Source organism: Oncorhynchus mykiss, chromosome 21, assembly GCF_057628025.1.
Source record: "Oncorhynchus mykiss isolate SJ-2025 chromosome 21, ASM5762802v1, whole genome shotgun sequence".
Taxonomy (NCBI): domain Eukaryota; kingdom Metazoa; phylum Chordata; class Actinopteri; order Salmoniformes; family Salmonidae; genus Oncorhynchus; species Oncorhynchus mykiss.
The window spans coordinates 37297258-37309077 of NC_143042.1; the positions used below are offsets into that span (position 1 = coordinate 37297258).

The window sequence follows — 11820 nt, forward strand, 5'->3', positions numbered from 1 at the left end:
GAAAAACGTCTTGATCAAATCAAATTAGATTTTTCACATACACATGGTTAGCAGATGTTAATGCGAGTGTAGCGAAATGCTTGTGCTTCTCGTTCTGACAATGCCGTAATAACCAACAAGTAATCTAACCTAACAATTTCACAACAACTACCTTATACACACAAGTGTAAAGGGATGAAGAATATGTACATAAAAATATATGCATGATTGATGGTACAGAACGGCATAGGCAAGATGCAGTAGAAGGTATCGAGTTGAGTATATACACATGAGATGAGTAATGTAGGGTATGTAAACATATAAAAGTGTCATTTTTTAAAGTGGCTAGTGATACATGTATTACATAAAGATGGCAAGATGCAGTAGATGGTATAGAGTACAGTATATACATATGAGATGAGTCATGTAGGGTATGTAAACATTATATTAAGTGGCATTATTAAAGTGGCTGGAGTTGAGTCAGTATGTTGGCATCAGCCACTCAATGTTAGTGGTGGCTGTTTAACAGTCTGATGGTCTTGAGATAGAAGCTGTTTTTCAGTCTCTCGGTCCCTGCTTTGATGCACCTGTACTGACCTCGCCTTCTGGATGATAGTGGGGTGAACAGGCAGTGGCTCGGGTGGTTGTTGTCCTTGATGATCTTTATGGCCTTTCTGTGACATCGGGTGGTGTAGGTGTCCTGGAGGGCAGGTAGTTTGCCCCCGGTGATGCGTTGTGCAGACCTCACTACCCTCTGGAGAGCCTTACGGTTGTGGGCGGAGCAGTTGCCGTACCAGGCGGTGATACAGCCCGGCAGGATGCTCTCGATTGTGCATCTGTAAAATTTTGTGAGTGCTTTTGGTGACAAGCCGCATTTCTTCAGCCTCCTGAGGTTGAAGAGGCGCTGCTGCGCCTTCTTCACCACGCTGTCTGTGTGGGTGGACCAATTCAGTTTGTCCGTGATGTGTACGCCGAGGAACTTAAAACTTACTACCCTCTCCACTACTGTCCCGTCGATGTGGATAGGGGGGGTGCTCCCTCTGCTGTTTCCTGAAGTCCACAATCATCTCCTTTGTTTTGTTGACGTTGAGTGTGAGGTTATTTTCCTGACACCACACTCCGAGGGCCCTCACCTCCTCCCTGTAGGCCGTCTCGTCGTTGTTGGTAATCAAGCCTACCACTGATCAAACGATTCTTCGGGGTCACTGATTGCGTGATAATGTTACTTTTACCGCTTTCAAAACAACTGTGAACTCGGAAATCTCTGGTTTTCGACCCCAGTGTGTTCAAAACAACTGTGAACTCAGAAAATAAACGAGCTCCCACAGGGGCAATGGATTTGAACTGTTAGTTATCCAACTCGGAAACTCGGGCCTCTTTCTAGAGCTCTGACTTTGCGTCATGATTTGACCTCGTATTTTTCTGAGTTCCCAGTTGTTTTGAACATGGAAAAATACCCAAATGGCGTTCCTTATGTCTGGTTCAAAACAACTGGCAACTCTGAAAAAAATAGGTCAAATATTGACGTCAAAAAATCATCAGGCTGGAAAGTCTGAGCTCAAAAACGAGACTTGAGTTGGATGGCAGAGTGGCGCAGCAGTCTAAGGCACTGCGTCTCAGTGCTAGAGGAGTCACTACAGACACCCTGGTTCGAATCCAGGCTGTATCACAACCGGCCGTGATTGGGAGTCCCATAGGGCGGTGCACAATTGGCCCAGCGTCGTCCGGGTTTGGCCGGTGTAGGCCGTCATTGGAAATATGAATTTGTTCTTAATGACTTGCGTAGTTAAATAAATATTCAAAATAAATATTGATTTTCCCAGTCAGAGCTAATTTCCTCTGAGTTCCCTGTTATTTTGAACGCACTGAAGTTGGAAGTCAGAGATTTCCGTTCAGATGACGTTCCAACACAAAATTCAGTCTGAAGCAACTTCTGAAGCCCAAAAGTAAAAGACAATCATCTCTAGGTAATTGTGTTATATAAAGCTAAGTAAATAAGCATACTAAGCTACTAGGACAGACAGAACAGTGTGAAGTCAGAAGTGTGAACACTCTTGAGCCCAACAATAGCAGTAGAGTTTCACAGCCCCCCACCCCCACCCAAACGCAGAGGCTTTAGAAGCCCCAATGGCTTATCCCTGTCCAGAGATCAATACAGTACCCCATGGATATTAAAAATAACCCTGCAAGGAATAACTACAAAAAACTCCTCAAAGACAATCCAGAGACACTATTTGCTGACTGCTACAAAGAGGGGAATGTAAGCAATTTTCACACAAACCATCCCCTGTCATGGCACAGTGCTAATTAGAACTACCCCAATGTAAAGAGAGAAGGTTTTACAGACCCACAAAGAATTTGAAAGAAATTCAAATTTTGATAAACTCCCATATCTATTGGGTGAAATACCACAATGTGCAATCACAGTTAAAGAACAAACACCATTGTAAATACAACCTATATTTATGTTTATTTATTTCCCTTTTGCACTTTAATTATTTGCACATCATTACAACACTGTATACAGACATATGACGTTTGAAATGTCTTTATTATTTTGGAACTTTTGTGAGTGTAATGTTTACTGTTAATTTGTTATTGTTCATTTCACTTTAGTTTATTCTCTATTTCACTTGTTATGGCAATGTAAACATATGTTTACCATGCCAAGAAATCCCCTTCAATTTAAATGGAATTGAGTTCCCAGTTGTTTTGAACGCGGCATTACTACTGCGAGAGCCATCACATTACGTCACATCCTGAAAGGAAAGTGTCCTGGACAAGGCGGGAGAAGACATGGTGATTGAGATATAAAAGAACACAGATTGTTTTTCTTCTTAAAATGTCCAAACTTTCAAAGTCAGTGTAGTAGATACAGAACTTCAAGAGTTGCATATTTTCAGTTTGTATAGCTAGTTAGTCACTGTTATTGTAACCTCGTCGTTAACAATATCCAACAATCTCAGAATAAGCACTTTGTTAGTTAGCTAACGTTGTTAGCATACAACGTTAACTATCCCAGCTAAAGAAATCGAGCTAACTTTGCCTAAATTCGGACTGGACGATATGGCAACTAAGAAGTTAACTGAAATGGGTAATTACCTTTGATTATATTTGGTTTCTAACTGTTTTCTCTTTGCATTGACACTAGTGAACTAGTAGCAGTAGTTAGCAACCATTGACAGTGAAGACACGGCATAACTAACTGCCGTGGCGGGCTAAATTACTTTAATCAGTTCAGAACAATCCAAACCCTGCGGTGGTTGCCATACTAGCTTGTTCAACCATCTCTTATACCAGTAGTAATTAGTCTCGTAAAACAAGACCGCTAGTCAGTGTAAAATCAGTGACATTGACAGTTGCCAGACAGTTTTACAACCCAGTCAATAAATTCTGGTGTCATCAACCATTAACGTTCGCTTGGCTAAGGGCTTGTAGTAAATGGTTACTAACAACTACTTACATTTGTATCATTTTGCCCAATATTGTTTGTATTGATATTTGTGTGGTTACTCTGGTAGGAAGTTGTCAGTAATATGTTGTTTTTGAGTAGAATTGTAATTCCAATAAACAATTGTAACAATGAGTCATTGATATCATATCAAACACATTTTAACTAAAATAAGTTCTGCTCAGTAATCAAGGAATTACTTAAAGAACAGCCAGTCACTCATTCCTCTCTTTCCCCCTCAGACATCTCCCTCCCCTTATCTTCCTTACGCCTCCTAGCCCCTCCTCTCCGGCTGGTCTCTGCCGCCATGTGGAAGGTGATAAAGGAACGCGATGTGATGCATTATGGGACGCTGGAGGAGTTTGTGACGTCAACCTGTGAGACAGTCCCTGGCTTGCTCACATCTAGACACCAGGCCAAGCTGGCTCTGGGGCTGAGAGCACGGGTGGGTGAGACTTTTGGGACAGTTATGTTGTAGTGAAAAAGGGTTGTGTTAATTTGGCACCTGACGGAAGAAAACAAACAAACATTGTGGGACTATCTCAACTTGTCCTATAAGAGACTCAATTTTGTTTTCTTTTACTATGGTGTGTCCTAATGAATACAACCTTGTATGTATACAGTATGTGCTTCCACTGTATGAGCTGTTGTCTATCTCTGTTCAGTCCCTCATTTTCACGGCTCTGGTTGTTTATAGCTGATCTTAGAAGTGTGTCATGGCCTGGACCCACCAGATCCAGCGGTTATCCTTCCCCAGCTGGACAGGATCCATGCCCTCACTCCTTCCTCTGCACTGGTGAGTGACAGTCAAATACGGACCCCTCTAAATCAACAATTCTCTGTACCACAAGTGTGGTATTTGAATGGGCCTTTATCACCTTTTTAACACATTTTCCCCAGTCATTTTGTGAGAAATACAGTATGTTTGCTGTAAGTTATGTTTTTGCATGCCTATGTTGCAGAAGAAGGATGTGAAGATTGAGACCGCAGTCACCAACTTGCATGGCCTGGTGGAAGTCCTCCTGAGAGACCCCACAGAGAGAGCACTGTTCTACATGGTGAAACTGCCTCCTCCCAGATGCAATGTATCAATGTTTAAATGAACAGCTTTTATTGAGAGACCATCAAATTAGGAACTGCCCCCCCCCCCCCTCTTTCTCTCCCCCTATTTTTTTCTCACGCATGTTTGTCCCTTTCTCTCTTTCTCCCCCCCACCTCACTCTTCTCTCGTCTTCCCTTCAGGAGGAGTTTCCTTCAGAGTATGGCCCTCAGTTTGACCAGGAACTGGAGAAACTGTTGTGGGAGTTCCTGCTCAGACTGAACCAACTTCTCCCCGTGCCTAACCTGGCTCAGACGGTGTCCTGGCTCACTGCTGCCCCTCCGGTCCTAGAGGAGTGTGCGAAGGCTGCCTCTCAACCACAGCTCCTGAGGACCCTGCTCCAGCACCAGATCTGCCTGGGTCACCTGGATTTGGCAGGTGGGTCTACATGGGGCGCGTTCCAGGCCGACTACGTTGGCGTCACCAGCAATAGCTCACAACACCTGGTTAGGTGTTTAATGTATCAGCTAACCTCATCAGTCTGTTATCTCCTTTCAGCTTCTCTTCCTCCCTGTATGGGCGACTCTATCCTCTCATCCCTATCTCTCCCTCCCTCTGGAAGAGCTCAGCAAAGCGAACAATCAGGATCTAAGCCTGCCTTTGTTTCCACCCCAAACCCTCAGTCTTTAACCCCATTGACCAATCACAGACAGACACAAAACAGGTCATTGCCCATCACGCCTGTGATAGGTGGGATTTGCAACGAAGACCTGCCAGTCATGGCTTCAGCCAATAACAGGCCAAGAACTTGCAAGGAAGACGTTACTATCCAATCGGATTCAAGAGAAGTGGAGAAGAAAGCCGAGTCAACGGCAAGGACAAAATATACTGAGGTGGAATCTGAAGAGGACGAGGAGGTGATAGTCGTGAGAAGAGGGAGGAAGAGGAGGAGTGAAGAGAAGGATTTGATGAGTGATACAGATGAAGAGACTGAGAGGGACCTTCGAAGGGACTGTTTGGATCAGTTGGGGATTGCAGGCCTCAAGGTTCCGGAAGACCAGCACCTCTGCTCTTACATCACATCCTGTCTGCTTAACCAACCCAGAGTGCTCATCCCCCGACTGACTTCCACAGACATCATTGCACATGTGAGGTCACAACCTCACAGTCCTTCTTGCAGCAACGAGACACCAACAGCAGGTAGATCTCCATGGGGACAGAACAAGAGTCTGACGATAACTGTGCGTCGGCTTCCTTCGACCCAGCAACGGAAGTTGAATGACAGCTCGTTGACCCTAGATGTGGTGCTTCCAGCATTAGCTGACAAAGAGTAAGAGAGTCTGGTGCTGATTAATTAACCAACCAAGACTACTTTTTTATGCTAGCCTGGGTGCCAGATCTGGCTGTGGTTTCTTTAGCCAACTCCGCTGTTGTTCATTGTTATTTCATACATGGAATGACAACAAACAATTGTGGAATTGATTAAAGCACAAACAGATCTGGCAACTAAACTAGTAAAATACTACTAGTACTAATACTTAAAACTAGAGCCATAATCTTTTTACAATATAAATCGTTATCAATACGAACAGAAATGTATGACATTTACTCATTGTTACACCTCCCATTTTTCAGGAACTGTGTGCTTCCTTCAGTTAGCTCTCCCTCCATTGTTCCTCTGCCTCAAATGAGAAGAAGCACAGGTAATCTCCCCACCCCCTAAAAGATAATAAATGTTTGATCATTTCTGTGAGCATGAACTCATTGTACTGTTTATGAATTAGTTTACAGTGCAACGGTAACCTAGTAACACTCTTAGATTTGTTATTTTAAGCCTTGTGTTTTTCCATCTAGAAATACTGACCTCACCAGTAACCAGTGACAATGATGACATCATAGGAGATTCAGAGGATGAAGCGACAAAGAATTTCAAAGGCAGGGTAAGAATTGATCCTGTTGAAGTTACTTTAGAATATCGAGATGCACCTTTAGTTCTCCCCTCATGTTCAGTAGGTTACATCGTAACAAAACATTTTGCATCAGAAGACCACAAAAAAAAGTAAAGGTTCTATTTCTGTTTCAAAATGTTTCCTCCTTACTGAGACCCTACTGTTGCTATCATGTTTGGCATGTCTTTTTAAAATGACCACAAACAAATTTCACATTGTGGGATAATAAAATGGACTACTACCTTGTCTTTCTAATGTGCTCTGTCTCTTCTAGCTGTTTAGGAAGCGCTACTATAGGACCAAGCACGACACCTATGTACCCACCCTCAGGGAGTTCTGGAAGCCCAGCCTGGCCCGACCTGCTGTTTCTCGGCAACGGACACAGATTACACACTCAATAATTCACAGACGTACGGCAAAATCCTTTCACCATCCACAGGGAGCAAAATATGAATTTTGAAACAGGAAGGGTACCATCTGAACTTTTCCAATAGGAACATGTTTCTTACTGCAAAAACATTTTGCTACAGTTTGGCCAACTGAACACAACCATGGTTGTAAAAGTGAATGATTGGCAGTTTTAGGATTCTTTGTATCTGAATCACTTTGCAATAAGCTTTATTTAAAAACCTGTGACTTTTATTTTGAAATCAAGAGGATTAACCTATGTCACCAATACTTACAGCCTGTGTGCTGTCATTGTCAGGAGTTCAGATGTCCCAACACATTTTCTTTTAGGGGTCATACTTATATCTTCAGACGTTGATGGCTGCGATAACTGAGGCAAGAGCTTTCTCATATTGGCTGACAATTTAGGTAATTGTCAAGAGTTCAATGGATTATTTCAGCTCAATATCTTCAGATTCTGATGCCTGGTTGTGATAACAACTTGGAGAAAATATTTTTAACGTATTTTTCAATCAAGTATTGTCAATTCTCTGTAAATGAGTGGGGTTTTAATGTGTACTTTTGTATCTTGTCAGACTTTTCATAACTATTCTAATAACTGTTTAAGCTATAATGTCATTAAAGATTGTCATGAATTAAATGTAAATTAAGCATCTGTCAAGTAGTAAAGTAATACCTTTTAAACATTCAATGTCTTTTTATTACTGTGTAAACTACAAAGTATTAAACTGTTTTGGCTATCTTTTATACACACTTCTCTTGGTTTCACTAATTATCGTGTAGTTCTATTAATGAAGTACAATAATCCAAAACATGAATAGCAGTGTAGTCCTTTTTATTAAGGCAATGTAGGTATAAACTGGCCTGAGTTTGGACACTGCTTGTGAGCTCAAATGCTTACAATGTGCTGTGACGGAGCTTTAAAAGCTTAACAAATAAACGGCATGTTTTTTACTAACTGACTGCACTGTATAGTGCCCACTGGAAAACATACCCAGAAAGAATGTCAGTGGTGGCGACTGTCCACTTCCCCATCGCTTCCTGGCTTCGTGTCATTTGATTTTGAGAGAAAGAAATGACTGAAATGTATAGTGAATCTTCCTGTTTTACAGTCCATTATATTACAAAAGCATTGTTTCCGTTGAGTGTTGCCAGATTCTATTAACACTTTCCAGTCAATCAGCCTCACAGTCTGCAGCTCATCCCTCCAGTCACAGTTATCGTCTCTCCAGTGATGTAAGACGCATCCTTAGAGCACAGGAAGGCGATTACTCCACCGATCTCCTCTGGCTTTCCAAACCTGGGAGAATATTACAAGAATGGATGTATTTTTTTGTTGTTGTATGAAATAACCTTATGTGACAAGGTGGTAGTTGTACATGCTACGATTATGCATTTCATTTTGTACTTGATGAATAGTGTCATTACTTCATGGTGTACGCCACTAAAATAAATCAGTAATCAAACACAGACCATGTCACAACTTCTCCCAATTCAGTCACAATGAGGCACTTGTGGCCACACATCACAAAAACAATAACACTCGAGGGTAAGATTGTACCCTAAATGATACAACCAAGTATGAAGTTGAAGGCAACCTTTTAATGCTAAGCTGCTTCTTGAACTCGTCCACAACGTCTTCGTCCTGCCACAACTGAGAACACAGAATCGTCAAAACTCCCTTCTCTGTATGAATTATAGAGGGAAACAAAGGATAACGGTGTGACAGGAAGGGTAAGGAGGGTAGGTGAAGTGAAAAGGGTACACAGGTAAAGATGACAGAATAGAAAGGGAGGGGGTCCTCACTGCTTGGCTGAAGGGGGTCTTAATGACACCAGGGGCCACACAGTTGACCCGGATGTGGCTCTGGGCCAGTTCAGGGGCCAGGGCTCTGGTTAGTCCCAACAGAGCTGTCTTACTCACGCTGTAAGGGCCCAGTGCCTGGTGGTGGGGAGGTCAAAGAAAGTAAGAATTCTCCATAACAATGCAAATTGATCTAATGATCAAACCAAGAGGAATTTAGAGGTCAAATCAGAAGAACTTACCTGCATAGGCTGGTACCCAGCGACAGAGGACACAAACACAACACTCCCACCCCTGGAAAACAGATAAGTTATAGCTCACAAAACACTTTCCTAACTTTCTATTCCTCGTTCTCTCTCTTACCCCCTCTTCTCCATATGAGGCACCACCAGTTGGGTCATAAGAAAGGCCGACTTTACATTCACATCCAGGATCTGTGTGAAGTGCACAATATAAAAATCAGCTGATATCGCAACACTCTTTTTTTTGGACAAATACCACTTTTCTCATACGCTATCATCCTTCTCAGACTAAGTGAAACTATATCTTCCTAAATGTATGGTTATTTGATGCATTTTGTGTTTGGTTATTCAAATGAGTGTTTCTTAATCCTGGTCCTGGGGACACAAAGGGGCTCACATTTTTGTGTTTGCCTTAGCACTACAAACCTGATTCAAATCATCAACTCCGCAGTAGAGCCACGGCCTTGTCGACGTTTGACTGGCGTCTGCTACTCACCACAACGTGAGCCAGGAACCAGATGAAAAAACACTGACCTAGATAATAGGGATGCCAGGCACACACCTTATCCCAGACTGCTTCTGTCGAGTCCATAATGTTCCCAAAGAAAGGGTTGACTGCAGCGTTCGAAACGAAGATGTCCACACCCCCACACTTTTCCACTGTCTAAACATCAAAACAGAAAATAATAACACTGAAATTCAGTTTAGGCTTATGACTGATGCCTGTGATCATGTATTAAATCGACCTGTGTAAGGCCAAGCCAGAATTATCAATTGATGTTTACTCTGGATGCAACCGTTAGAATGGGACCAAACTGTATGGAGGTTTTCTTTACCATGTCAACAAGTCTAGCTCTGTCTTCACTATTCCCAACGTTGCAAGTCGTCCCGGTCACTTGTATCTTCTCACTCTGCAGTAGTGCCACGGCCTTGTCGACGTTTGACTGCCGTCTGCTACTCACCACGACGTGAGCCCCTCTCTGCCCCAGAGCCTGGGCTGCAGCCAAACCGATTCTGGAAGAGATGCCACAAGTCCCAGTCAGTAGGAGAAATATGCATATTTTGCATGACATACTGTAGGGCCCAGAGTTTTCCTGCCAGGATGACCTAACCAGGGAAATTGCTGGGCCCTATACTGTAGATATACCTTAGTTACCCAATATAGGCTAACTAATTGTCCAGATATAATTTCCAGGTCAGGTCAAGTGGCCCGAAATCACTATTAAGGAACATAGAGCAGGAGAGCAATTCACTATAAACAAATGAAATATAACCCCAGCAAAACGGCTGGTACAGCCATTACTTACCCATCTGTGGAGGCAGTGACTATGGCAACCTTCCCTGCAAGACTGCTTTGAGACCCAGCAAGTCTGCCTCCTGACATCTTTCTTGTCTGACCTGCGACGGGATTGGTCAAAAGGCACCTGCTAACAAGACACCGCAGCATTACCTGGAAATAAATAATATTTCTCAATGCACACACATACAGTAGGCTCACATATTCAGGGTGCAAAAACACAACTGAACGTCTTACTTACAAGCTCCCTTAGTAATAGCAGACTACATTCAACTCCACGATTTACGATGGAGTTGAGCAGTGACTTGTGTAATTGCAGCCTATTCTTTGAGTGCTGAAATCAGGAGTTTTTGATAAAAACACTAGGCACCGCTCAACTCCATCATAAATCCTGGAGTTGAGTTTTAAAACTCTGGGCCCTACCCCTCATAGCCTGGTTCCTCTCTAGGGTTCTTCCTAGGTTCTGACCTTTCTAGGGAGTTTTTCCTAGCCAACGTGCTTCAACACCTGCATTGCTTGCTGTTTGGGGTTTTAGGCTGGGTTTCTGTACAGCACTTTGAGATATCAGCTGATGTTCGAAGGGCTATGTAAATAAATTTGATTTGATTTAATCGGCTACCTTAGTTATTGCATTGCTTTATCCATCATGGAGGAAAAAAATGTGTTTAAACTGAATTTATGTTCTTCCTTATTGTAGTTGTCAAGCAGTCGACGAGCTTGAAGAGATGAAAGTAGGTGAAAGTTGAATTGTGCAAGCACGCGACTACAGTAGCCTATAGTTTGTGCTGAATTCAAAATGCAAAGAGATGACCTTCCCTTCAACAAGAACTACATGAAAAGCCAATAATCAACGTTTGGGTATAATGTTGGTTTATATAAAAAATAAAAAGTAATCTACCTCTGTTGATGAGTACGTTCAGTACAGTGACGAAAACACGAGTTTAAAGACGAGAGATACAGCGTTTCCGGCACTTTTTCAAAATAAAAGTCCTACAGTGGGTGTTCCAACGATGATTTAACTGCATCAATATGTCTCGCGCCTGTACTTTCCTCTGTACGGCAGCATATGGGCCACACCAACGACGATGGATAATTGAAGATGTCTTACTCAGGCAGTTTAGCATTGGGAAAAGGCTAATGTTACGAAAAAGGGAGTTTTCGCCCCCGCCCCTCTGGAAACTTTCGGAAATCTCTTTACTCACCCTCTTCTGAACCATCAACCAATTTGATCGATATGATGATGAATCCTATGTCTCTTCCTCATATTTCTGAACAGCTGCGTTTTAAACGAACGTTCCAATAATATTGTGAAGGCTACAACCTTCTCTGTCTGTTGTAACGGATATTGCCGTAGTAGCACAAGCAATATGCAGTCAACACATTGCATTGGGGACAAAACAATTAGCATTTTGTTTGATGATATAATCCTTATAGTTGCTGTCATATATCCAGACGTTTTCCTCCTGTTTAGCCAATCCTTGTAATGATGATTAAAAAATAACATTAAATCGCTATTGACCAAGTGGCATCATACACCCCAAAAATCTGAGGGGGCACAAAGTATAAAGTATGTGAGGATGGCTTGGGTGTGGTCCAGAGGGGAGGTAGGCCACCAGTCCAGAAGTTGGAGAATGTTGCATTTTTCTAACACT

The 11820-nt window shown here is 42.5% G+C and overlaps 2 protein-coding genes across 8 annotated transcripts; one reads left to right on the forward strand and one right to left on the reverse strand.

Annotated features, from left to right (window-relative positions):
- Positions 1 to 2705: 2705 nt before the first annotated feature.
- tinf2 (uncharacterized) lies at positions 2706 to 7575 on the forward strand. Of its 2 annotated transcripts, none has more exons than XM_021577877.3 (9): positions 2706 to 3073; positions 3673 to 3875; positions 4128 to 4226; positions 4393 to 4488; positions 4673 to 4907; positions 5028 to 5799; positions 6105 to 6172; positions 6324 to 6409; positions 6693 to 7575. In XM_021577877.3, the coding sequence occupies exons 1-9, from the start codon at positions 3046 to 3048 to the stop codon at positions 6876 to 6878; spliced, it is 1773 nt and encodes a 590-aa protein (XP_021433552.2). In that variant the 5' UTR covers positions 2706 to 3045; the 3' UTR covers positions 6879 to 7575. The 2 variants fall into 2 exon arrangements, with proteins under 2 accessions (XP_021433552.2, XP_021433554.1); XM_021577879.3 differs by having other exon boundaries at positions 2721 to 3073; positions 6701 to 7575.
- A 69-nt stretch (positions 7576 to 7644) lies between these two features.
- Positions 7645 to 11310, reverse strand: LOC110500488 (dehydrogenase/reductase 4). Of its 6 annotated transcripts, none has more exons than XR_016490318.1 (9): positions 11067 to 11301; positions 10179 to 10321; positions 9708 to 9885; positions 9434 to 9535; positions 8993 to 9063; positions 8872 to 8923; positions 8633 to 8767; positions 8425 to 8512; positions 7645 to 8126 (listed from the first exon to the last, which is right to left on the reverse strand). XR_016490318.1 is itself a non-coding variant. In XM_021577880.3 (9 exons), the coding sequence occupies exons 2-9, from the start codon at positions 10316 to 10318 to the stop codon at positions 8012 to 8014; spliced, it is 849 nt and encodes a 282-aa protein (XP_021433555.2). In that variant the 5' UTR covers positions 10319 to 10321; positions 11067 to 11310; the 3' UTR covers positions 7645 to 8011. The 6 variants fall into 6 exon arrangements, 3 of the variants coding, with proteins under 3 accessions (XP_021433555.2, XP_090070689.1, XP_090070688.1); XR_016490320.1 differs by having other exon boundaries at positions 10179 to 10298; positions 11067 to 11188; XR_016490319.1 differs by having other exon boundaries at positions 10788 to 11117.
- Between the last annotated feature and the right edge of the window lie 510 nt (positions 11311 to 11820).